This window comes from Eurosta solidaginis, chromosome 1, assembly GCF_040869045.1.
Source record: "Eurosta solidaginis isolate ZX-2024a chromosome 1, ASM4086904v1, whole genome shotgun sequence".
Taxonomy (NCBI): Eukaryota; Metazoa; Arthropoda; class Insecta; order Diptera; family Tephritidae; genus Eurosta; species Eurosta solidaginis.
In genome coordinates, this window is record NC_090319.1 from 259704208 (window position 1) to 259730917 (window position 26710).

Genomic DNA, 26710 nt, shown 5'->3' on the forward strand with positions numbered 1-26710 from the left:
AAACTTAAATTTAATTCTGCTGATTGGAATATAATGCGGTTTATATATCAAACCAAACGTGATTGTTGTTCTTGTCGGCTTTCCAAAATGTGGATAATAAAAAGGGGAAAAGTGATTAAGTTCAAGGGAGCTGAAAAATTAAGCTGACAAGTTTAAAATCACATTTGAAAACTTTGAAATCTTTAGGAGCCGTGCTGAATATAAAAAAAAAATTAACAACGTCAAAAACTATTTTTCAATTCAGAGGAGATGTAGCGAAAAAACAAATTATTGAACTCGTTTCAAGAAACAGAACAAGGGAAGTAAAACTAAAACAACAAATATTGGCATTTATATAAAAACGTTCGTTTTAGTTGAATCCACTGATATACGGTTAGAGCAGATTATCAGTTTTCAAAAGTGCACATCCGAAAACATGATATCAGCCGTATTTTTTACGTATAAATACATCTACATTTGCGACTAAAACAAAAACGCTCACCGGCAATTACACATAGTTGTTGCTGTTGTTGTTGTTGTTGTAGCGATAAGGACACTCCCCGAAGGCCTTGTGGAGTGTTATCGATGTTGATGGTCCTTTGCCGGATGCAGATCCGGTACGTTCCGGTACCAAGCCCGACCATCTCGGGAACGATTCGTTATGACCACATGCGACCTTCATAGTAGTAGTGTATAGATGGGTTCAAGCAGTCTTATGTAGGACGTAAAATCTCCACAATCACGCAAGATGTTGCATTTGTAAATATAAAGAAACGTCAGACGTAGCAATTGAAACTTATTTCGCCTTGCCCATTCACACACAAAATTTCACGGAGCACTGTTATAAACATCCTCGCTATACAAGAAAAATACTTGCCAACATATTTTGTCTCCTATTCTTTTGTTAAAATGCAGTTTTTAATTGTGAAACAGAAAAGTTTTCTTCTTGTGCTTTGCTTGCAACAAAAGTTAAAAGTTGGTTAGTTTTTTATGTCATATGGCGCTAGTGTCGCTCCATCTGACGTTCTCAATAAAATACGTGCAATATACTCATCACGTTTAAGATTGCTTTGAACGCATCTATATGAAAACATTCACTGTGGCTCGGCCATGATGCAAACGCGAACATCGTCACAATCGCGTAAGATGTTGCGTATGTTAATATTAAAGAACTTCAGACTTAGCAGTTGAAACTTATTTCTTCTTCTAAACTAAAACTTCTAGGGACGGAGGACGGAGCTATTTTATAACATAAGTCCTGGTACCTGGTTGGAGTTCTTGGTCGTCAAATAAATTCTAGTAACACTATGGACACCTTCAGTCGATGTGATATTTACCGGCCAGTTCAACCTAACTTAGCCAACGAGTGGGAAAAATAACTTCATTTACAAAGTCTGAAAGCACTTTCAGTCCGGTTTTTCAGTGCGAGTTTAAACTACAGTTAAAATTGACTAGAGTATAACCCTGCTACTTTGGCCGTTTAAGCTGAGATGAGCGGAAAAATTGTATGCTATCGAACAAAGTGGAAAGGTCAAACTCTATTCTACTTTAAATGAATTTTAACTTGCCCTGAAAACCCGGGTATTAGCCAAACAAGTGTCAAACTCTTCTTTTTATGCTTTGCTTGCAACAAAATTTGAAAGTGGCTACTTTTGCATGTCAGATGGCGGTGGTGATTTTTCCTTTCCGCCTCCGGATTATTATTGTTCGAGGTCAATACGCGTCTTTTGACACCTCTCTCGATATTTTTGGACGCGTATTAGCAGTGTCATGCTGTCGTATAGAATTACCGACGGACCTTTTCCCTAGGAAGCGAAATGTTTGTGAAACGAATAATAGCGGTGTTTTTCTACACACGTATACGTTTGCGCGAAAAAAACGCCTATCCTCGCTTAGATAATGCTTAGGAGGCCCATCTAGCGGCAGTGGTTAAATAACTAGCTACAGAACAGGGTGTACTTAAAATCGGAGACACAAACCTCTGGTGGCCATAATGTATAACATATAGCTGAAACAGTTGCGATGAATAGTGGACACGCACCATTTTAAGAGGTGAAACAGAGACACATGTTTCAGTTACATCTGAGTATAATGCGTATTGAAATTTAGTAGGACAAATTTTATGCGCAGCAATTTCAGAGGTGTATTATTTTCGATTCGATAATGGAAAAGAATTTATCAATCGAAAAGTATTGACAAAGTTATTAAGAAATGAAGGTATTCAGCTTGAAGGCATCGCGCCGTACACTCCCGAACAAAATGGTCACATCGAACGTGACAATCGTACTGTCCAAGAAAGTGCGAGAACGATGCTCATTGCAAGTGGTTTGCCGAAATCACTATGGCCGGAAGCAGTACGCACAGCAACATATTTATTGAATAGCACAACAAACAGCAATTGCGTTGGAAGCACGCCATATAAAAAATGGTTTGATCGCAAACCACATTTGGGTCATGTAATAATTTTCGGAACCGAATGCTTTGTACAGATTCCGAAACAAACGGGTCGTAAGAAATGGGACCCAAAAGCAAAAAAGGTTTATTTAATTGGTTTCGAGTCCACAAATAAAAATTTCCGGTTGTATGATCAATGTAGCGAAAAGGTTTTTATGAGTTGCAACATTCGATTCAACGAGAAGCAACCTGTCAAGTATGTGATTCACGAAGAATCAGAAATTGAAGATAGCGAGGTCAGCAACAATTGTGAGCAAGAGTTTGAACATAAAGATGAAATCACTTCCCAAGAAGAAAATGTTTCGACAAATAATGAGGAGACGTGTGATGATCATGAATCGCGACAAAACGAGCGATATAATTTTCGACCAAAAGTTAATACACCAAGTCGACTGATCGAATCAGGTTATTCGGCGTTAATGTGTGAACCAATATCATATGAGGAGGCAATTAATTCAAAAGAAGTGCAACAGTGGAAGCATGCGATGAACGAAGAATATGAATCCCTCATGCTTAATGGCACTTGGAAACTAGTTGATGCTCCGAAATATCAAAAGGTAATTGACAACCGTTGGGTGTTCAAAGTGAAGCAAAGCCCAGATGGCACGATAGAACGAAGGGGGAGAGTGGGGTCTTAAAATATACTACCGGTGGTCACCGACGGGGGAGAGGGAGATAAAAAGTTGCTCCGGCTCACGGTCAATTCTCACGGGAATGCTCTGGATCATTGAGAGACTTGAGAAGCAGATGTTGTGAAAGTTTCGCACACGTGAAATGTGATAGGCAGATGTCGCCGCTGTTTTTCATTTAACTCATACGGCGAAAGGCTAAGCAGCGACATCTATTTTTGAAAAAGGAGGTTTATTAAAGGCAGCGTTGCCAGCTAAAAAGAAGTACTTAACAAATTTTCTGGCTCACAAATTGAACCAGACTTCTATCTGGATTTATCTGGCTCAAATCGTTTGTTGTTGCATTTACATGCAAAATTATTTATCTGGCTCAGGATTTTACCACCGGATGATGGCTATTAATACGCATTCTAGGTAATAAATTAGCTCCTGACGTATATTTTCTTGTCGGGGAAGCCTTTTTTCACTTCCATTTACGTTCATCGCGTTTAAATAGGAAATTGTTTAATTTCTCGCAACTTTTGGCAGCAGACCACCAACTTAAAACCTATTTTAAAAAATTAAAATTGCGCTGATGTCACTTTACATTTAAAATACTTTTTTAGAGATAAAATAGTGTTTAAGTTAACTATAATAGACTTAAAATTATATTTAATTTAGAACCATGTTTAAACCAATAAAACTCTATTTTATTTCGACTATGATTACGGGCCATAAAGTTTAAGCGTAAACGTCTATAGATGTAAAAAAAAAAACACAGCTATTGTTGCTGTTTGTTTACAAAATCCACCACTGGATTTGATGGTAACTTTTTTCTTTAGGGTACAACTGCTAAAACTCGTCAAAAAATATCGGGAGAGGTGTCAAAGACGCGCTTTGGACCCAGGATCACGAATCCGAAAGCGGAAATTGGAAATTTTATTTCTTTAAGGAGATATTTGCAAACAAATTTGAAAATGTTCATGTGGTTGTTGTAATTTTGATGATTTTGTGTATCCGCAAGAAAACTGTGGGTAAAAGTATTTTGGGCGGATATAGATTTGGTCTCCAAACTGGTGTTGGACCCACCCAGGGTAATTTTTTATGGTAATAGTCTAGTTGAGGGGTCGAGTGCTAATACGCTACCAAAAATATCGAGAGAGGTGTCAAACTACGCGTCTTGACATCAGTATTAATAATCCGGGGGTGGGATCCATAGTATTTTTGCGCAGAACACATTTCTGAGTTGGCGGGCTTCGGCTGCGCTTATAAAAAATAACCCTGGGCTACGCCATGCCAAGTCCGGGTGTGTGGTATAACCGTGGCTACCGCCACGGTGATGGACAATTTTTTTTGTGGGTACAACACAACAACAACCACATGAAAATCGCCAACTTCAACTGCAAATATCTCCGGACAGAGATACAATTTTTCTTTTCCGCCTTCGGATTATTGTTCTCGAGATTAATACGCGTCTTTTTTTGACATCTCTCTCGATATTTTTCGTAGCGTATTAGCAGTCGACCCCTCAACTAGACTATTACCTTTTTTATAAGCGCGGCCAAAGGCCGCCAATGCAGAAAGGTGTTTTGCACAAAAATACTATGGATCCCACCCACGGTTTCGGAGCGCTCCGGGGCCATTTTGCGGTTTTTTGGAAATATCTTTTGACAGAAATAAAATTTGGAATTTCCGCTTTCGGATTCGTGGTCCCGGGATAAAAACGCGTCTTTTTACACCTTTCCCGATATTTTTGGACGAGTTTTAGCAGTTGTACCAAAGAGGATAAATACAATAAGAGCCGTCACTCGTTATTTTGTGGCGAGTATCTCGCTTGAAATTGAAAAAAGTGATGCCGAGTGTTTTCTGAGAGGGACATTTTTAATTGTCTCGCATTTATCCATGCCGTGTAGACCCCTTGTGCAACTATGATTTTTGGAAAGAGAATTAAATAAATTAAGGAATTACCTATTTGATTTCACGATGCATAGCGCCGAAGCTAAGGGCCAATTATGCGGCAGTTACTCACGAACGTACGTACCAAAAACGTGTCAGCTGACACGACCTATCTTATGAGTGTGCAATGTAAACGAGAACTCACCGACGTGCAACGCCCGTACGTACGTAGCCCGGAACGCATAAATCAAAACAATTTTGATTTTTTCCGTAAGAACGTGTGAGCTGATCGCTCTCTCACTAGACAGAGTTGCCTAGTAAACTTTTGTGCGCTAATTTTTGACCGTTTGCAGTTATTATACAAAAATGCCTAAAGATTGTTTAAAATTTTGTTGAAATATCCCAAAATTATTATATAAAATTGGAGGTTACAAATAAATGAACTAGAAATTCTTATTCAATATTTGCTTCTGCCATTTGCACCATGAAAAATTGTAATTCCAAAAGTTGATGTTTGCATAAGCATGCATGCAAACTAGTGAATGGCAACAGTGCTTTGCTCTAAACAATACACACACAAATATGTTATGTACATGTACACAGCCGCACACATTGATTCCTACGGGCTTGAGGGTTCGGTCAAACGTGTTTCGTACGACAAACGTCCGTACGGACGGCACACGTCGGTGGGTAACTGCCGCATTAATCGTGACTTATAACCATAAACCCATAACCAGATAAAACAGCTGATCGAACCAACCTTATGGAAATCAATGTAATCGATTAACTGTGCCATAACCATATCATAGCCAACCAATTGGTTTTTGGTTTCTCACCATATCCACGACCTAAAAATATTTGAGTTGGCCAATTTAATAACTTTTTGTAGATTTTATTCATTGTTTTGGATACGCTATGACTAAGAGGCTTATTTTTTGTGGAATATGTTTGTAATTTTTTGCATTTTCTTCATTTTTATGAAATTTTTAAGGCACCATTAATCGATCACATTGGAAATGGTTATGGATATGGGTATTGTTACAACTATGGCGTTAGAGTTAAGGAAGTTTAACTGGCCCTTTACTTGGCATCATTTTGGCAACTCTACACCGAACAGCTGTTTTCCTTTATCCTCGTAATGCACGTAAAGCTGCAGACAGTGGTGCTTTATCGGTAACCGTATCGGTAACCTTATAACAGCTGATTCGACCAACCTTATGGGAGTCAATGCAATCGATTATTGGTGCCGCTAAGGTCGTAACCGTATCGTAGCCAACCAATTGGTTTTTGTTCACCGTCGGAACGATAAACAGCTGATTACGTTAGGGATACGACTACAGCGATGCGACATACGGCACCAATGACTCCTGCTTAAACCATTGTAAACTTTACCAAGTAGCGCAGCTAACAGCGGATCGCTCAAAATTTGCACACACACTCAAAAACATCACTCGTGGCCATATTACGGAAATCTTAGGGAAATTGAAGTTACATTTTTAAGCAGACATAAAATGTTATAATTTTCGAATATATAGTATCTAGGACACCTTAATTGCAGTAATGAAAGAAAATGTTTGCTTATATTCAAGTATTTAATTATTTTTTCTAAATTTATCTTTAATATTGATGCAATGATTGAAGTTATATTAATCCAATGTAACTCTGCTCTTCCTACTGTTCTTCATTGCACTCCATTTCTTTCACTGAATTCGAGTGCCTTCCACTCTATTCGCAACATAACCTCAATTTAAGGGCGAATTAATGGTGACTTATAACCACATCTACCTTATGCAAATCAATATAATCGAGTTAGCGTTATGGTATGGCACCATTAATCGATTATATTGATTTCCATAAGGTAGGTTCGATCAGCTGTTTTATCTGGTTATGGCCATGGTACCATGGTTATGGCTTTATGGTTATGTCACCATTAATTCGTCCTTTAAGCTGCCAAACCAAAGAGGATAAATACAATAAGAGCCGTCACTCGTTGTTTTGTGGCATCTTGCTGGAAATTGAAAAAATTGATGCCGAATGTTTTCTGAGAGGGACATTTTTAATTGTCTCGCATTTATCCATGCCATGTAGGCCCCTTGTGCAACTGTGATTTTTGGAAAGAGAATTAAATAAAATAATTATATATGTACATTCGAAAAATAAACACAAATACCCCACGAAAATGTATAGAAGACATTTATAAACATCTCGCCCAAAAAAAAGTAGCGACTACCTCTCAGTATACATCGAGTAAATGTCAAAAAAATAACGAGTGACGGCTCTTATTGTATTTGACCTCTTTGGCCAAACTATACAGTAAACAATGACGTAAACAAACTCAAACGCACGTGTCAAGTAATGTTGGCAGATCCCGTGATTTTTGAGGAACAATGCTATCTATGATTGTGACCTCTCAGTCACAGCGGCTTTTAACCGTGACTGTGATATAGGAAGAGCTACCCTTCAAGGCGGTGGTGACTAGCTCACGCACACATTCAAAGCTTTTTTTTGCTCTCCACTAACACATGTACTGTCATTGAAATGACAGTGTCATATTTAATGACAGTTGGAAATAATTAATCATTGTCGACTAAAAAATCCAAAAGGATCGGTTGTGGATTTAATTGATCGTTTCGGTCAATGGGGTGATTTTGATAATCTTTTGGAACTGTATCAGAGTGAGGATAACAAATTGACACTTGCATTGATTTGAGCAATGCTACGAGCAGCTGTTGGCACCTACAACCATTGCTAAGTACTTTATGCAAATTTAGAATGGTATGCAGGATTTATTATATAGTTTCTCTGATGATGACTTGAAGCATGAAGCCAAGCCGGAGGGGTGGAACGATTATATTAATGGTATTGCAAAGTCAGCACGTGTGTTAGCAAGTCGTTTGCTTGGACAAGAGGATTTGATACGTGATCTGGAAATGTTTCGTCTCAAAATGATATTGCGCTTATTACAAGTATCTAGCTTCAATGGTAAAATGAATTCACTAAATGAAATCAATAAAGTGATTCTGATGTTTTGGGTATTGTGCTCGAAAGAATCCTTGCATCAGCTACAATATGTTAAAAAGCTGGAGAAGATAATACGATTTCTTATAAAAGAACATGCCTTAACACTTCAGGATTTGGATATAGTATGGCGTGCACAGGCTGGCAAACATGAAGCAATTGTTAAGAATGTGCATGACCACAACAACAACAACAACTTTTTGGTGAAATTAGCTTGGGATTTTACACCCGAACAATTAGATCATCTGTTTGAATCATTCCAGGTAGATACAAACTTTGTACATACATGAATACAAAATTAATATTAATTGATATTTAAGAATAATCGTAAAATGTTCACTATGTTTTCTTTCTATAGGCTAGTATGACCACCGCTAATAAGCGTCAGCGTGAACGGCTTCTCGAACTAATAAGGCGCCTTACCTTGTGCCATTTAATCGCCAACAAGTAATAGAACGTTTGCAAAATGATTATACTTTCATCATAATTGTTACGAACAGTTTAACTGCATATATGGATAAAATTCGCCACATGATTGTTGAAATGCCGAATGTTGAGCGGAACACTTTATGTATTGATGGACGTTCTCCGCATAATGCCTGAAACACAATGCCGAGCGACGACGATATACGCCGCGTCGGGCGATGACATTTTTCAAATTACGCCCAGACATTTCGTATACTTAAAACACAGTGCCGGGCGAAATTGACGCTGTTTATCCAGAGTGGCCATTATTTAGAAATAAATATGAAAACAATTAAAACCATTTTAATTCTCTGCTTTAGCACTTGCCTGCTAAAACACGCCCAAAATGGCAAGAAATTAACAAAACCAAAATGTTAAGAAATCAAATTAAAAATTATATGTAAAGAAAAAAAAATTGTTTTTGTATATTATGTTTTCTTTTTTTATACTTAAAAAATTGAACAGCAGCAAACCTTGGGATGTTTGTCGTCATCGCCCGGCGGCGACGATAGAAATAAATCTATCGTCGCAAAATGACGTCGCGTAAATTTCGCTCTTGGCGTTCATTATGTTCACCTTCATGTAATTATGGGGATTCTATTTTTGACAAGGCGATGTTCGTCGCGTTTATTTCGCGGCGTCAGGGCATTGTGTTTCAAGCTTAATATGCAAATACAGGAGCGTTTGGATTTTCTCAAGTTGTTGTTAAAGGATGGGCCATAGTGTACAAGTACAAGTGTGTTGACTTATCTGTCAAGCATTCTGACAGGCACTCGCTGGATTCGGAATGACAGCGAATTCAAAATGGATACCATTACCGAATGCTCCGAATGATTGAAAAATTGAAAAAGTCCATACGATTGGTAGTCAAAAATGTTGTCGTTGAGACTAAAAATGCGACTCTAGACCTGAGATTTCCATCAGGTGAGCGAGGCTGTTTGTAGTTTTGACGTTTATCGCTTAGTGAACACACTTGGTATAGGTACACTATGGGATGGGCAGCTGTGGTTGTGCGCCGAACAAGTAAGAGATTATTGCAATTGTTGTTCACCAATTAATAAAGGGGTTGTCAGTTATTAATTTTAAGATTGGGTTTGTGTTGTTGTAGCAGGTTGTTGTTGTTGTAGAGTACTCGTTAGATCGCATTCACAATCCGTATGCATATAATGTGAGAAAAAGAGTGAGATAGGAAATATAAAATAAATATTTCATAACTTCTGTAACGCTGCCAAAGAGGATAGATATCTATATCTATATCTATCCTCTTTGACGCTGCCGCAGTCTCCCTCACCCACCTACTTGACAACTGCCAACATTTTTCGACTATACGGGCCAACATCTTTGGTAGAAATACCCCGTCGGAGACATTGAAAAGCTACGACATAGAATCCATCAAGAATATCAACGAATTTCTCTCATTATCTGAGCTTAAAAAGCTAATCTAGAGTTAGCTAGATTTAAGTTTATAAGTTATTGTATTTTACAGTAATAACACACACAGTACAAAACAATATATACATATGTATGTACATATCAATGTATCTAAACTAGTATTCCGAATGTAATAACCAGAGAGCCGAAGGTGGAAACACTAGTGCTCCTATCCAGTGTAAAGCAGTGAATCGTCACTCCTTTTCCAATATATAATAATAATAATAATAAATAAATTTATTTTCACTTGTAAAAATTTTAAAAATAAATAACTAGAATTTAATAGCCCCACCTAACAGCCGCGACATCAATATCCTCTAACGGGAGTCCAAGGAAATTTGCTGTTTCAACAGGGGTGGACCATAATGAAAGGAGTGTTAGAGGCGTTGGTTCCACATTACAATTAAAGATATGGTTGGTGTCATGTGGGGACACATTGCAAGCGGGGCATACATTTTGTATGTCGGGGTTGATTCTGGATAGGTAAGAGTTTAACCTGTTACAGTATCCAGAACGAAGTTGAGCAAGAGTGACACGCGTTTCCCTGGGGAGTATGCGTTCCTCTTCCACAAGTTTTGCTTACTTTTCTTTGAGTACTGGATTCACCGGGCAATTCCTGACATAAAGGTCCGACGCCTGTTTGTGGAGTTCACCAAGGACCTGCTTGTGTTTTTTTGCTTCATACGGCTGGGTTATCAGGTGCCGTATTTCCTCAAAATGCTTACGGAGATGACTTCTTAAACCCCTAGGCGGTGTTTTGATGGGTCTAGCGCTACGAGCGTTTCTGCCAGCAAGGAATTTGAGGATTTTATTACGGCTCTGGATTTTCGGAACAATTTCGGCTGCGTGCTCACCAAAATGTAGATCCTGATCAAACGTCACACCCAAGATTTTGGGGTGTAGGACAGTCGGTAGCGTAGTGCCATCGACGTGGATGTTCAAAATGGTCGACATTTGGGACGTCCATGTTGTAAATAAGGTCGCGGAAGATTTAGTCGGTGATAATGCCAGGTTTCGCGAGGCGCAAAAACTGGAGAGATCAGGGAGGTAGCCGTTTATTCTGTTGCAGAGCTCAGGGGCCTGTGGCCATTATTGTGCAGTCATCGGCGTATGAAACGATAGTGACTCCTCTGGTGGTGAAGGTAGCTTAGATATGTAGAAATTAAACAAAAGTGGGGATAGGACACCACCCTGTGGCACCCCTTGTTTAGTTCTTCTTAGTTTTGATGTTTCGTGTCTAAATTGCACCGATGCCTGCCGACCACCCAGATAATTTGCGGTCCACCTTTTAAGACATGGGGGAAGGGTAGACCCTTCCAGGTCTTGCAGTAACGTGCCATGGTTGACCGTATCAAAAGCTTTTGATAGGTCTAGCGCTACGAGTACTGTTCTATGGTGGGGGTTTTGATTTAAACCGCAATTTATCTGGGTGCTGATGGCATTTAGCGCGGTCGATCTTGATGGTCCTTTGCCGGATGCAGATCCGGTACCAAGCCCGACCATCTCGAGAACGATTTGTTATGACTACATGCGACCTTCCTAGGCCATCCCGCCCTCCCACACCCAAGATCCATGAGGTGCTCGGGGTCGCCAGAGCCTCGGCTGTTAATGAAACATGATTCGCCACGGATAGGTGAGGTCTTGAGTCTATTTGGTATTTTAGTCGCCTCTTACGACAGCCATACCTACCGCGGTTATATTCTAACCCACTGGAGTAGGCTAGTATCTTAATGGTGCTTGTTACCGGACCTTTGCCAGATCATCGATAACACTTCCTAAAACTCTGGGGGAATGTCTTTATCGTTTATACAACAGAAAATAATAAGTTCAGACGCCCCGCTAGGAGGGAGCAACAAAAACGTTCCCAGGAAAAGGTTTGGTTCCGGATTCATATCCGAATACCCAAATCGGTAACCCCCTTAAACGTTCTGTGTTTTTGTTGTTATTACAATGGAATTTTGCGTTTATTTTTTCAAAGGACTGATGTCCCGGACTAGTACCCTTTTAATAACAAATACGCTATGCTGTACATCGTTTTTTTTATGTCCCGATTGCCTTTAATTATTGCATCATCGGTAATGAACTTACAAAAATAGTTTTCAGGGCACTAGGTCATAGTTACCTATTGCTTGGTGGACATAATGGGTGTATAAAAAGACGTTTTAAGCGCGAACCGAATAAATAATCTTCGTCAAGATTCAGACATGATCGACGACAAAAACAATTTTTCTGGAAAATAATTACGTAAGCACCTACGTATTTTAAAAAATGTTGAGCCAAATAATGAAAAGGAAATCGAAAAACGGACTTTTTAAAGATCAGCGAGTAGTCCTATTTTCAGAAGGCTGATGGAGTTCCCATAGCATTGAACACTATTATGGCTAAATGAAAAATATATTTAAGCTAACTAAACCCAATACACGTATTTAAAAAAATTACGATATTAAAAAGGTATTACTTTATATTCCCCAAGAGTAAACATTCCTACGACATTATCATTATATGGTCAACTTCAACAGTTCAGAGTCTTTATTTAACTGCCCGATTTGCAAACATATATTTTAGGTAGAAAATAAATATTAGTTAATATTTTTGTTTCAATTAATTTAATTTAATTTATTTATTATTACGGCTGTTTAGGCCTAAAACTTAAACTACTAAATGCAATGGCCACCATGGTGTGATGGTAGCGTGCTCCGCCTACCACACCGGATGACCTGGGTTCAAACCCCGGGCAAAGCAACATCAAAATTTTTAGAAATAAGGTTTTTCAATTAGAAGAAAATTTTTCTAAGCAGGGTCGCCCCTCGGCAGTGTTTGGCAAGCGCTCCGGGTGTATTTCTGCCATGAAAAGCTCTCAGTGAAAACTCATCTGCCTTGCAGATGCCGTTCGGAGTCGGCATAAAATCATGTAGGTCCCATCCGGCCAATTTGTAGGGAAAAGCAAGAGGAGCACGACGCAAATTGGAAGAGAAGCTCGGCCTTACATCTCTTCGGAGGTTATCGCGCCTTACATTTATTTATTTTAAATGCAATTAATTATTAAAATCACTTAGTTCTATTGAATATGCTGTCGGAATTCCATGTGATTCCGATCAGCATATTTACTAGCATGACAAACGGACGAGTCTGGGAGTCACTCTTTTAAGGGAGGTTGGAAAGGACGCATTTCCAATCCTCCAGTGCTCCCAACATAAGACAGCAAAATTTTGAAATGGGATGGAAGGGACGTGTGGGAAGCTGAAAAGGACGTGTTTCCAATCCCCCCTGTTCCAACTTTTGTTTGGCCTTATTTTATTTTATTATTATGAGTGGTATATCAAAGTGATGATCAATGTTTATTAGAAGGTTGGAAAGAACGTGTTCACAATCCTGTCCCGAATCACGCTGAAAGGACGTTGGTACCATCAACGCAGCAACTGTCGGTCTGAGACTATAGTGTTTATTATTTGTTGTTAAATTATTAACTTTGTATTTTATACTTTGAATTTGAAATATTTTGCTATGGAATTAGTTTTTGTAAATGAAAATTTTGGTGATATCAAAATGAAAATTTGTGATTAATAAATTTTTATACTTTAAGCCAAAATAAAAGATTTTTAAAATATCAACCTGAATGTTGATATATTGGCGATCGTGCAATTGAACCAACTTCTGAAAAAATAACTTAATTCGATGTACATATATATTACGTCTGTATGTATGTATGTATTTATTTGAAAATTTGTTCCTAGCACAACAATTTTGACAAATTATTTAACAGTGCTAGTCATGAATAGCATGAGCTATAAATTGAACATTTATAATAATAATAAATTAGATTAATCAAATTAAATTAAATATAGCGGATAATAGTGAAATATTTATGTATGTAAATGTAAATCTTAAAACTAAAGAAAAGTAATTAATAAATATTAAAAGACAGCAGTAGTGATGATAACTTTTGGCTGGTTATAGATCGAATAGTATTTAACAAATAAAGGAAGAAGACACAGGGAAAGGAAAGGACTTAGAAATGAACATTTTAACAACAATTTGAGATCCAGTTTAAGAGTCGTTAAAAAATGATGTTAGCTCTTTTTTGAAGTGCAGAGCATTACTTAAGAGTCGAAGACTTGTAGGTAGGGAGTTCCAAAGACGTATTGCAGTAACAAAGAATTGGCGCTCAGAGGTTAGCGTGCGGTATCTAATGTGCTTAAGAAGAGTCAAGTAAAACCACCATCATCACAATACATCAGTGCTATGACAAAAACCCTCTCCACTAACAAAATTCTAACAAATAGATATGTGATTTGTAAATTAATATACTAAAAATAAAATAAAGCAAATTTAATATCTATAAGAATTATTCAATGCAAAACTCAATGAATTTAAATTAAACTGCCGCTTAATTTTAATAAAAGAGACCAAGAAATTGTGTACCTAAACGAAAATCGTGTTTATTAATAACAAAACTAAGAAGCTTAAAGTAATTTTAAAGAACCGCTGACCTATTGACAAAATATTTTCACGTCCTATCTGATATTTAAATCAACATATACTCTTGGCATTGAAGAATTGAAAGAATATGCGAAAATGTTTGAACTAGACTAACGCACATCATTTGCTGTCGTTATATTAAACTCAAAATTCATTAAGATAATACCGCTAATTCCTCCCTACAATTCATTCATATATCACAATATTTTAATATTCAACGAAACATCGTCATTTTGTATACCTTTTGTTGGAATCATTCGTAACCTTTAACGTCCTCTTCATTAATTACAAAGCCATTGCATAACAAAGCCATTGCATAAACAGCAACAACGATGTATTTTATGATTATCACGTCAAAAAAACGCAATTGATTCGCTTAAAATCTTTACAATCATCAATCAACTATTTATTAATTTTAATATTTTTTTATTAAATTTAATTTTATGTAAGTACAATTTTTATTTTAATATTAAATTAAAAATTTTGAAATTATAATATAAATTAAAATTTTATAAGTTTAAACCTTTTAAATTTTTAAATTTATTTTAAGATTATTTTATATTTTAAAAATTTTATATAAATTATTGTAACGAATTTACTTGCAAATCCTCTTATTTGCAATCCTCTGCTAAGTTCGAATCACTAAACTGTTGAATAAATAACTCCAATATTGAATGATGGAAAAATGGCCTTTATTAAGTACTTCACAATAACACTCAAACTGTGCAACGAATAGCTTAATAACCAAACTGATATCTTAAAGGAAACTGACTTTCAAAATAATAGTGCTATTGCTCGCTAGATATCGTCTTACTCGTAACTGCTTGACAATTCAAATCAAACTGAATTCCTTCTTACTCGCCTGCATCGCTTTTATAGTTTACGCTGCATACTTCTAGGCTCTTCGATTTCCAGAAGTTACTAGTTGTTTCGGCTACAAAATCGCCAGCCACAACTATGTGCACAAATTATTGCTCTCTCTTGTGACAACTCAGATAAGGTATATGCATGTATTTGTAGTTTACAGTCTCCCGCACACACATAAGCGTATAAGTAAATTCATCGGTGTGTGACATCTCATCTCTCGCTGCCTTGTATGTAAATGTTGCTCGTCGTAATGTGTACATATGTGTAGACGCAATTATTGATTCGTTTATGTAGATACGTAATGATTGAATTATTGATGTGCATTCACGTCACTGCTTAGATCGGCTTAGAGCTGGCAGCACTCCTTAGTTTTGCTAATATTCGTAACACTGCCCTCCACCTAAGTCTGATCGTCCCGATCAGACAAATCTCTCGATCTAAACGCTGCTAGCATCGCCAAATGTACCACTCTTCTACTCCGTGGTTTCTCAATGCTTTGTATGCGGTAGATGGTATCACTGAGCTTCTTCACAATCTTGTACGGGCCTTCCCAACTGCACCGAAATTTGGATGGAACAACTTTCCGCCGGTGAGGGTTGTATAACAGTACCAAATCTCCCGCCAAGAAACTTTTCGAATTATTGTTCTCATGGTACCTGTGTTTCATCGTACCACTCAATACCCTGGTTCGTTCCTTTACACTCTGTTGTTTGGCCGATGAACTACTTCGTAGAGCTTGCGCTGGACGGATTTGCTTTGCATAATCAGTATCGTTCCCACGTTTCCCCACAGTAGTGCGCTCTGGATTGAAACTACCCTCGCATTCCTTCTCGAAAATTCGTTGCTTCATTTTCCTGCGTCTTTTAGGTTTTGTCAATGCCAGTGTTTCTCTCGCAGGTACTTTTGATTTTGATTTATTTGGCCCATTCGATCTATCAACCTTTGCCTTCGACTTTCGTGGTCTTTGTCGAGTCTTTTCCACCAGTACCCGATTACTGCTGAACCCTTTTTCCAAACTACAGTTAAGTGGTATGTCCTGGTTCTTATAGCGCATAATTTTTCTCCGCATATCGATCCTGATGTCATGGTCAACCAAGAAGTCCACTCCCAATATGACTTCATCAACGATCTCCGCCACAACGAATTTGTGTAGAACCATGACCTTCCCAATTAGGACTTCACATATTACTTCTCCCTGAACTTGGTTATATTCGCCTGTGACCGTACGCAATCTCGCTCCAGGTAATGACTTTATTCCCCTGTAGACCAAATCAGATCGAATCAAGGAATGAGATGCCCCCGTATCTACAGTCAGTACACGCTCTTTACCATCCACATTCCCTCTGATGGTAAGACTGCTTGATTTCCTTCCAATCTGCGACACAGATATCACAGGACATTCAACAGCCGGGGCAAGTTTTCGTTCTTTACTTTCGACACGCTCTTGCTCATTTCCGCCAGCTTTGCGTTTACGGCCACCCACATTGTTGGAACTATTAGGACCAAGATCGCAATGACGTGCAATGTGACCTGGGTTGCCGCACTTGAAACATTTAATAACTCCGGCATTCTTCTGTTGAGATCCCCTTAGTGCTTCCAAAATTGTGTCTACCCACTCCGGTCTTTCCACTTCTACACGATGAGCTTTGTATGCTGGTTTACTCAATAGTGAGGCCGTTTCCTGAGTCAATGCATGTGATACCGTTTCAGCAAATGTCAGCTTTGGGTTTGCGTATGTAGCTCGCTTCGTTTCCACGTCCCGTATGCCATTTATGAAACTCTGGATTTTTACCCTTTCAGTGTATTCCACGGGTGCGTCCGCATTTGCAAGATGAGCCAATCTTTCAATATCTGAAGCAAACTCCTGCAATGTCTCATTTGCTTTTTGGTAGCGGTTTTGCAACTCAATTTGGAATATCTGTTTCCTATGCTCGCTTCCGTAACGTCTCTCTAAAGCGCTCATCAATGTTTCGTAATGGTTCCGCTCGTACTCTGGGATGGTCTGTAAGATTTCCGCGGCAGGCCCTTTCAGTGCCACGAACAGAGCTGCAACTTTATCTTCAGCATTCCATTGGTTCACTGCTGCGGTCTTCTCAAACTGTAGCTTAAGGACCTGAAAAGGAACAGAACCGTCAAAGGATGGTGTCTTTACCTTTGGATTACTCGCTGAAACAGCTGGGCGATTTAGTTGTAACTGCTCCATACGACCTTTTAAATCACCTACTTCTGCCTGAAATTGAGCCATTTTTGCATCCTGCGCTTCCAGTTTTGATGATACCTGTTCCAAAATTTCTGCCGAAATTTCAGACATACGTGCCTCTTGCGCTTCCAATTGAGATGCCATATATGTCTTTTGGTCTTCCAGTTGAGATGACACTTGCGACGTCATTTCTGAAATACGTGCCTCCTGTGATTCCAGTTGGGATGCCATATATGTCTTCTGCTCTGCCAGTTGAGTTTCCATCTTGGATGTAATACGTGTCTCCTGTGACTCCAGTTGGGATGTTATATTTGTCTTTTGTTCTTCCAGTTGTGATGACATGTTTGTGGATATTTGTGATGACATTTCGGACATTTGTGCCGATATTGCAGCCAATATCACGTTCAAGTCTGTGTTTGTAACTGTCTGCGATGTTTCGTTTTTCTCTTCAATTTTTGTTGTTGTTTCGTCCCCATCAGGATAAAAGACAAACTCGTCCACATCAATTCCTTGCGACTCCATTACCTCTCGTAGCCGTGCTTGAAGTTCGATCTTATTTCCGGTTGTATTTAATCCACGGTTCTCCAACTCCTTTTTCAGTTGCTGGATCTTCAATTCACTGAACTTTGCCATGTCCAAGTTGTATTCCCAATCTTCGGAATTTATTCAACAATTCCTCTTCTGACACCAATTGTAACGAATTTACTTGCAAATCCTCTTATTTGCAATCCTCTGCTAAGTTCGAATCACTAAACTGTTGAATAAATAACTCCAATATTGAATGATGGAAAAATGGCCTTTATTAAGTACTTCACAATAACACTCAAACTGTGCAACGAATAGCTTAATAACCAAACTGATATCTTAAAGGAAACTGACTTTCAAAATAATAGTGCTATTGCTCGCTAGATATCGTCTTACTCGTAACTGCTTGACAATTCAAATCAAACTGAATTCCTTCTTACTCGCCTGCATCGCTTTTATAGTTTACGCTGCATACTTCTAGGCTCTTCGATTTCCAGAAGTTACTAGTTGTTTCGGCTACAAAATCGCCAGCCACAACTATGTGCACAAATTATTGCTCTCTCTTGTGACAACTCAGATAAGGTATATGCATGTATTTGTAGTTTACAGTCTCCCGCACACACATAAGCGTATAAGTAAATTCATCGGTGTGTGACATCTCATCTCTCGCTGCCTTGTATGTAAATGTTGCTCGTCGGAATGTGTACATATGTGTAGACGCAATTATTGATTCGTTTATGTAGATACATAATGATTGAATTATTGATGTGCATTCACGTCACTGCTTAGATCGGCTTAGAGCTGGCAGCACTCCTTAGTTTTGCTAATATTCGTAACATTATTTAAATTTACTTATTTTTTTATATAAAAATAAATATTTTATTTAAATTGTTAACTCACTTTTCTTAAATATTTTCTGATTTTCAAATTTTTCATTTACATTTTCTTTTTTCATATGGTTCTACGTTCACCAATACGAACTCGTAATTTTACAAATTCGGAAAATCAAAATAACAACTATACAAATAACACAATGACTCACAATACAACTCAAAATTCTAACATTAATACAACACAAAACAACATCTCTAATGTAACACAAGAAAACTTTGCAAATATTTCTTCTACTAAATTTATTAAATTACCACAATTTTGGCAAGAATCTCCCGATGCCTGGTTTTTACTTATTGAAGGACAATTTGAAATTAATAATATCACTGATGATAATTTAAAATTTCAAAATGTTCTAATTACTCTTCAACGAGATACTATATCTAAAATTTTAGATGTTATTAACCCTCCTCCTCTTTTTAATAAATATGATACAATCAAAAAAATTTTATGTGAAAGATTTTCTCTTAGTGAAGCGAAACGATTAGAAAAATTATTTTCAAAAACTGAACTTGGTGATCGTTCACCATCTGAATTATTCAGATTTATGAAATCACTTATAGGTACTGACTCCATTGTAAGTCAAGAATTACTTTTCAAATTATGGATTCGTAAATTGCCACAAGAAATACAAATCCATTCTACTTAAGATGAAATAATTATTTTAGCTGACAAACTTTTTGATTTAACCAACAAACCTCATTTTTCCAGATCTATAGTTTCGAGTATAAATAATAATATTTTGGAACAATGCGTTAAAAATTTAACTGAATTAACTAAGGCTATTTATCAAAATTTAAATAAGATTTCTAATGATATTAATCAATTACAAATCCGTTCAAGATCTAATCAAATTTTCAAGATCCAGAAATTTTTCAAACAATCGTAATTTTATTCACAATCAAATATTTGTTGGTATCACAAAAAATTTAAGAATAACGCTCTTAAATGTATATGCCCATGCAATTTTAATCAAAATCATAATTCTAATTCCGAACAAAATTTAAACTGAAACAATAATGGACCTATTATTAAACCTACTCGTCGCCTATCCATATTTGATAAATTCAATAAACTTAATTTTCTTATTGATAGCGGCGAAGTTGAATCAGTTATTCCTGTTTCTAAATTTAAAATTTATAAAAGAAATGCGGATCTTACTTTGACTGCTGCAAACGGTTCTTTAGTTGAAACTTTCGGTACAAAACTACTTAAATTGATTTAGGTTTAAGTAGAGATTTTGAATTTCCATTCATTATTGCGAACATTGATACACCAATTTTAGGAGCAAACTTTTTAGAAAAATTCGGAATAATTGTCAATATTAAAAATAAAGAAATAATGGATTCTACTACAAAAACTAAAGTTGCTGGATCTTCTGTATTTTCTGATATTTTCTCACTCAAAATTCCTATTGTCAAAAATAAGTTTTCAAAATTACTTAATGAATTTCCGTCTATTACTTGTGAGCCAGATTATATTAAAAAAGTGAAACACCATACGGTTCACAGGATAGAAACAAAAGGTATTTTACCATTTTCGAAACCCAGACGTCTTGATCCAATCAAACTTAAAATTGCTAAAGCTGAATTTGAATTTTTATTTAAAACGGGTATATGCAGACCCTCAAATTCTCCTATTGCATCTCCACTTCATCTCGTTGATCGATTGATGACATTCTTATTGCCAGTGATAATGAAGATAAACATATGAATCATTTAAAATCAGTTTTCAAAAGATTTGAAGAATATAATTTAAATATCAACCCTTCAAAATGTACTCTCGGTGTAAATAAATTAAATTTCTTAAGTTACGAAATTTCAGGAGAAGGCATTACACCATCTTTAGATCAAATTGAAATTATAACAAACTAGCTTTACCAGGCGCACGTTGTAACGCCCGAGATCGAATGGATGTTGCGTTATTTTTTCTGTTTTGTTTGTTGATAATTTAATTTATTGTTCTGTAAATTGAATTGAATTTTGTACGCATATTTGGTGAAATTTTCTGTTAAAACATTTTATTCTTGTATCTTATTTTATATTATTGTATTGCTTTTACCGCTGATCATTGTTGCTTTGATTACATTCCGAAGAAGCATGACTGGTGAGCCAATTTTCAAAGTTGATATATGCGCAGGCATTCCTTTTGGTTTTAAGGAGTATAGAAATTCATTTGGACAATTCACAATTTTATCTTCATCTGTAACTGTGTCGATCGATTTATATTTCGTCACTTCACCAGGAAATTGATTTTGAAAGCGATCATTGATTTTGTTAACATGATCATTTTTGGGAGCTAAGATAGTTCTTTCGCATAGCCAAAAAACAAAAACATTTAAATTCATCATCTCTCCTTCCTGTATCTTTCCTAAAAATTTCATGGCAATCTGTGGAGCCGTTCTCGAGGTATGGAGTGACAATCAAAATATACACTTCTTTTTATATATATAGATATAGCTAAACCGATTTGGGATTTCAAAATCAACTAACCATCACCTCTCCTTCCTGTATCTTTCCTAAAAATTTCATGGCAATCTGTCGAGCCGTTTTCGAGTTATGGAGTGACAATCAAAATGTACACTTCTTTTTATATATATAGATTTTGAAAAACCAATATGTTACAAAAATTTTTAGGTATGATAAATTACTATCACAGATATATTAAAATGTTAGCAACAGAATATTTTCCTCTGCGTGAAATGTTAACACATGCAATTAAAAACAAATTTAAACAATTAAATTGGACAAATGAAACCACAAAGCTTTCGCTAAAAATACTTTACTTACACATCTCGACAAAAATTCATATTCCAGTTATTAATTTAAACATATGGTGTGATGTTTCTCTACAAACTGTTCGACCTTATGTTCCACATTCTATGAGAAGAATTATATTTGACAAAATTCACTCATTATCTCATCCAAGTATAAGAACAACTAGAAAATTAATTCAAAATAAATATTATTGGCCTAACATGCGTATCAACTGTCAAAAAACCAAAATTTCAAGACATACTAAATCTCCTATTCAAAAAATTCAAATACCATCAGGTCGTTTTGAACATATTCATATGGATATTGTTGGACCTCTTCCAGGTTCAAATGAAAATTGTTATATTTTAACAATTATTGACAGATTTTCACGTTGGCCTGAAGCTTATCCACTTAAAGATATTTCAACAAATACTATAGTAAAAACTTTTATTCAAAATTATATACCACGATTTGGTATACCATTGAATATTACAGTAGATCAAGGTTCACAATTCACCTCAAAATTTTTTACGGAATTAACTAAACTTTTAGGTTATCATAAACTTCATACATCTTCTTACCATCCCCAAGCAAATGGCATGATAGAGAGATTTCATCGAACTTTAAAAGCAGCAATTATAGCATCAAACGACTCGGTTCATTGGTCTGACATTTTACCATTCATTCTACTTGGTTTACTAACTTCTATTAAAGAAGATTTAAAATGTTCATCTGCCGAACTTGTTTATGGCCAAACACTTAGAATACCTGGTGAATTAGTTATTTCAAATAGTAATAAAGAACATGATTTTTCTAATGACGCTCTTAAAAAAATAGAATATTTTTCGCTTGTTCGTTCTAAAGTTTTTCATCATAACAAAGAAAACTTTTTCGTTCCTAAAAAATTAGAAAATTGTGAGTATGTTTTTGTTAAAGTTCTTCGTAGATCTAATTTATAATCACCTTATGAAGGACCTTTTAAAGTTATTTCTAAGAAACATAAAACATTTACAATTCAATACAAAAATACTATTAAAAATTTTTCGATTGATTTATTTAAACCAGCAAATATACTTATTAACACTAATTTAAATACAAATACATTAAACAACAAAAAACAAAAAAAAAGGTCACATTTAATATTAATTAATCATTTGTTTGTTTTAAATTTTCTTGGAGGGGAAGTAATTTATAGTGTTTATTAATTGTTGTTAAATTATTAACTTTGTATTTTATACTTTGAACTTTAAATATTTTGCTATCGAATTAGTTTTTGTAAATGAAAATTTTGGTGATATCAAACTGAAAATTTTTGATTAATAAATTTTTATACTTCAAACCAAAATAAAAGATTTTTAAAATATCAACCTGAATGTTTATATAGAGACTGCGATTTCATTCGGCAGCTTAAGGCTTAGCTGGTTATGCATTTCCCATCATGTGTCCGTACATGAAAAATCAAAAATAAGGACAATTACTAATTCATTATTAAAAGTCTTTAGGTTTAAACGCACGAAAAGTTTAAAAGCAACGACTTCAAAGGCTATTTTAATCTTACCTTAAACCTATCAAAAAGACCACCGAATATATTTCTAAACCACAATTTTAATTTCTTGCTAACGAGCAGAGAAAATAAAAAAAAATTGTTCTCGAAAATATATTTAAGTCTTTACATATGTACGTAGTTTTATTAATATACTTTTATTTAATAGCTTCTAAAGTGATTTTATCGCCAACTTCTTCGTCATGATTCTTGAAAATAGTAGGTACTGAATCGTTTTGTGACTTAAATGAAATAAAATAAATGCATATAATATTAATTATGGTGTATTCTTACCTTCATTGCCTCGCTCACTTGATTATCGCGCTTCACTTTCCATTTATATTGAAAATAGCGTACATCTTCCATTGATGTGCCCGAAGCATAGAGTAATGCAAGTGATGCTGCATCCGCTACGCTACCTAAAACTCCACCAACAATTCCTCCAGCAGCCATGCCACGTATACCTAAATGCATTTTAAATAGGCTGCCAGTTACTAAACCGCCACAAATGTATTCGTAAATAGAAGATTTTCCACGATATACAGAAATGCATGTTATAATGCCGCTGCAAATATAATTTTAATGTTATACATTTTTGTATACTGCTTTTGCTGGTACGGTTACTTACTAATATGATGATGTAAATAGCGAAATTCGCCAACCCCATCTAAAGGCACCTTTAGCAAAATTCACTGTAACTTCATCTTGCAGTTTACGCTATCCAAAGAATACATATCAAATCTTGTTGTTATTTATTCAAGGATTATGTTTAACAGACCTTGGCATCCAGGTGTGATTTGAATGCTGTCTAGGAAAGTGGCACCACCCAAGGCAGGTGCTGCATTGGGCGGATGTCGCAAACCTATATATTCTGTGCTGGCAGACGGTGCAAACGGAGGTAGGGACTAAGAGTCTGTTTCCCTGACCTGGTGTTCCGTCGTTCCTGATGTTGTTGGGTGAGCGGTCAGGCAAGGCAGTAGGGTACACATGCACCATTCAGGAGGATACCCTCGCTGAGCCCAGAAAAACTGGGAAAATTAGATGTATTGCTCAGATCCAGCAAACGAGTATGTTCTGTACTGGCATATGATAAACTTGCAGACAACCAAACGTTTACTTTCCTGTCCAAAAGGGAATTGGTGCTCGGCACTGCTGCTAAAGAAGAATAGACGTAGTCATATCAATTCGTTCCCGGGTTACTCTGGAAGCAGTTTTAGCAGTACTTTGACCGTTTCAATTTGTACATCCATTCAAAGAACTTCGCATAATGGATTAAACAGTAATCTGCATTTATTCGTTTTTGTTTTTGTAGCACGCCTAATTTACTATCTATTACCCCAACATCTATCAATTATCCCTTGTTATAATCTTCGGGTACCCCCGCTACCGGAAGATGCCTTGGCATGGTGGAGGTTCACTTGAATTTACTTTACAGGTCCTGATTCTGGTTATCTGAAATCCCCTTGAGTATCTTGTATTTATTAAGTACTTCCGGTTATATTAAAAACTTATTATCTATCCTTACTGATATTCGTTTCTTTTTCATTCTAGGTAATTCGATTTGACGATGTGGGCATAGCAATATTCCAGCTGTGGCTGTAAGAAGAACGTACATTTGCTCAAACTACAAGAAAACTGCGACAACTGTCCCTGGGCCTTTTTAGTATCACATATAAGGCCCTACCACGCATATTATGGGAAAGGGTCAAGTTCAAAGGCTCAACATCACCTGCAAATCGACTTTGATAGCACGAAATGTGGCTGCATATATTCCGGTATTATATCTACAACACTCATATCTATGCAAAATGATACTAACAACACCACCCGCGCAGGAAAAATTGAGCACCATCAGTGTGAGCTTCGAAACTCAAAATGGTTTCAGAAAGGGCACGACTACGAATGAGTTTATGTCTTTACATATGTAGTTTGTACATATAAATATGCACATATGTAAGGTTTACTAGAAAATTAAGGAAATTATTTGTAAAAACCATTGTATACATAATTTATTCATAATTAAATATTATTTAAACAAAAGGGACGCTTTTCATTCATATAAAAAGCGAATTGACAGAAGGTAACCGGTACGGTTAACCGATAGGCCAGTTACCCGTGTTGTTTTTGTTGCATATGTTTTGGTTAGTGATAACGAAAACATACCTAATGAAGTAACTTAAAAATGTAAATAACATCGAGCGAGAAGGAATGTCGAAAACACAATAGGTAAGAGCGAGAAAGCGAGTCACACGTACACTATTTTGAGAGAGCGCATGCGTTACCTTTCTCCCGACAGCAATGTAAAAGTCATTAAGACGATAATTGGTGACCAAGTTATTGGTAACGATTAAGTAATCGATTAGGTAACGGGTACCTGTCTTGTAGGGTCAGTACCTGTGAAAAAATCACAGGTACACGGATATTTGCCAACTCTACAGTCACGGCGATTCCTCAGAAGCAGTCACAGCGTTCAGCTGTGATCATTCAGTACCTGTGACAAAATCACAAGTACACGGATATTTGCCAACTCTAGTGTAAAGCAACAGAAATTATTTTAATATAGTAAAAAGTTAAAATATATTTATAGATAAAGCTGTGTTCTTCGATTCCTAAAAATGAAGCGTCTAAGTGATGAACGAGCTAAAATTCTATTCGAAAAGCTATCAAAATAGTAAGAATCATACATTTGCATAAAGCACATCAGTTTTGCACCACTGATAAATATAAATTTATTTCATTGTAATTTTACAGCATAGGTACCAATGTTAAACAATTAATCGATCGTCCTGATGGCACTTATTGCTTTCGAGAACACAGAGATCGTGTGTACTACGTGTCCGAACGTATACTAAAATTGGCTGAATGTTTTGGTCCAGAAAAGCTTATTTGTGTGGGCACTTGTTTTGGAAAATTTTCAAAAACAAATAAACTAAAATTTCACATTACTGCACTATATTACCTAGCGCCGTATGCTCAATATAAAGTTTGGGTGAAACCTTCCTTCGAACAGCAATATCTTTACGGTAATCATATACCGAAATCAGGTCTGGGACGTATAACTGAAAACGCCGGTCAATATCAAGGAGTGGTTATATTTAACATGAATGATTTACCATTGGGATTTGGTGTATTGGCGCGATCCACAACGGAATGCAAGACAGCTGATCCAATGACAACAGTTTGCTTTCACCAATCAGATATCGGCGAATATATCAGATCAGAAGATACGCTATTTTAGTTGTAAATCCATATGAATAAGGAAATAGAGTTAATTTACAAAATGTGAGATGTGAAAGTATACCCTCATTAAACATTCGAAAGTGTTAGAATCCATAACAACGTGAAAATAAAACATTTTTTGCTTCTGTAAAGTTTCAAATTTATGGATTAAGCTTACGATTTACTGTATTTATATAAAATATAATTATTATAGAACCGAAAATATGCTCTTTGAAGCTATCGCAGGTCTAAGTATTATGGCAACCAAATTATTAAATGTTAAACCCCAGCAAAGCTCTCTAGTGGCACAAAGGAAGAGTGGAGCTATGAGGCCAGTTTATTCATCAGGAATCTGGGATTAAAATCACCTACAGCTGAC

At 36.3% G+C, this 26710-nt stretch overlaps 3 protein-coding genes across 3 annotated transcripts in view; 1 reads left to right on the top strand and 2 right to left on the bottom strand.

Annotated features, from left to right (window-relative positions):
* The window catches only part of LOC137237199 (succinate--CoA ligase [ADP/GDP-forming] subunit alpha, mitochondrial-like), a 42572-nt gene extending 34067 nt beyond the window's left edge, over nucleotides 1–8505 (bottom strand). Inside the window, exon 1 of the mRNA XM_067760549.1 lies at nucleotides 8379–8505. Coding sequence (XP_067616650.1) covers nucleotides 8379–8388 — 10 coding nt within the window. The 5' untranslated portion in view covers nucleotides 8389–8505. The remainder of the gene's footprint in view (nucleotides 1–8378) is intronic.
* Nucleotides 8506–22678: 14173 nt separating this feature from the next.
* LOC137249891 (RPII140-upstream gene protein-like) lies at nucleotides 22679–24362 on the bottom strand. The gene is made up of 5 exons (XM_067781953.1): nucleotides 24336–24362; nucleotides 23891–23920; nucleotides 23741–23829; nucleotides 23407–23677; nucleotides 22679–23354 (listed from the first exon to the last, which is right to left on the bottom strand). The coding sequence occupies exons 1-5, from the start codon at nucleotides 24360–24362 to the stop codon at nucleotides 23271–23273; spliced, it is 501 nt and encodes a 166-aa protein (XP_067638054.1). The 3' UTR covers nucleotides 22679–23270.
* Nucleotides 24363–25594: 1232 nt separating this feature from the next.
* LOC137242376 (60S ribosome subunit biogenesis protein NIP7 homolog) lies at nucleotides 25595–26483 on the top strand. Its single transcript, XM_067769688.1, has 2 exons — nucleotides 25595–25783; nucleotides 25864–26483. Exons 1-2 carry the CDS (start codon nucleotides 25728–25730, stop codon nucleotides 26348–26350), a joined length of 543 nt encoding a protein of 180 aa, XP_067625789.1. The 5' UTR covers nucleotides 25595–25727; the 3' UTR covers nucleotides 26351–26483.
* Nucleotides 26484–26710: the final 227 nt, after the last annotated feature.

Bases quoted from the DNA above. Each gene is read 5' to 3' on its own strand.
- LOC137249891 (XM_067781953.1), bottom strand. From the start codon at position 24,362: ATGGATGTACAAATTGAAACGGTCAAA. The intron at 23,678-23,740 runs GTAAGTAACCGT...TTATATTTGCAG, and splicing joins CTATTTACATCATCATATTA to CGGCATTATAACATGCATTT. The intron at 23,355-23,406 runs GTAAGAATACAC...ATTTCATTTAAG, and splicing joins AAGTGAGCGAGGCAATGAAG to TCACAAAACGATTCAGTACC.
- LOC137242376 (XM_067769688.1), top strand. From the start codon at position 25,728: ATGAAGCGTCTAAGTGATGAACGAGCTAAAATTCTATTCGAAAAGCTA. The intron at 25,784-25,863 runs GTAAGAATCATA...GTAATTTTACAG, and splicing joins TTCGAAAAGCTATCAAAATA to CATAGGTACCAATGTTAAAC.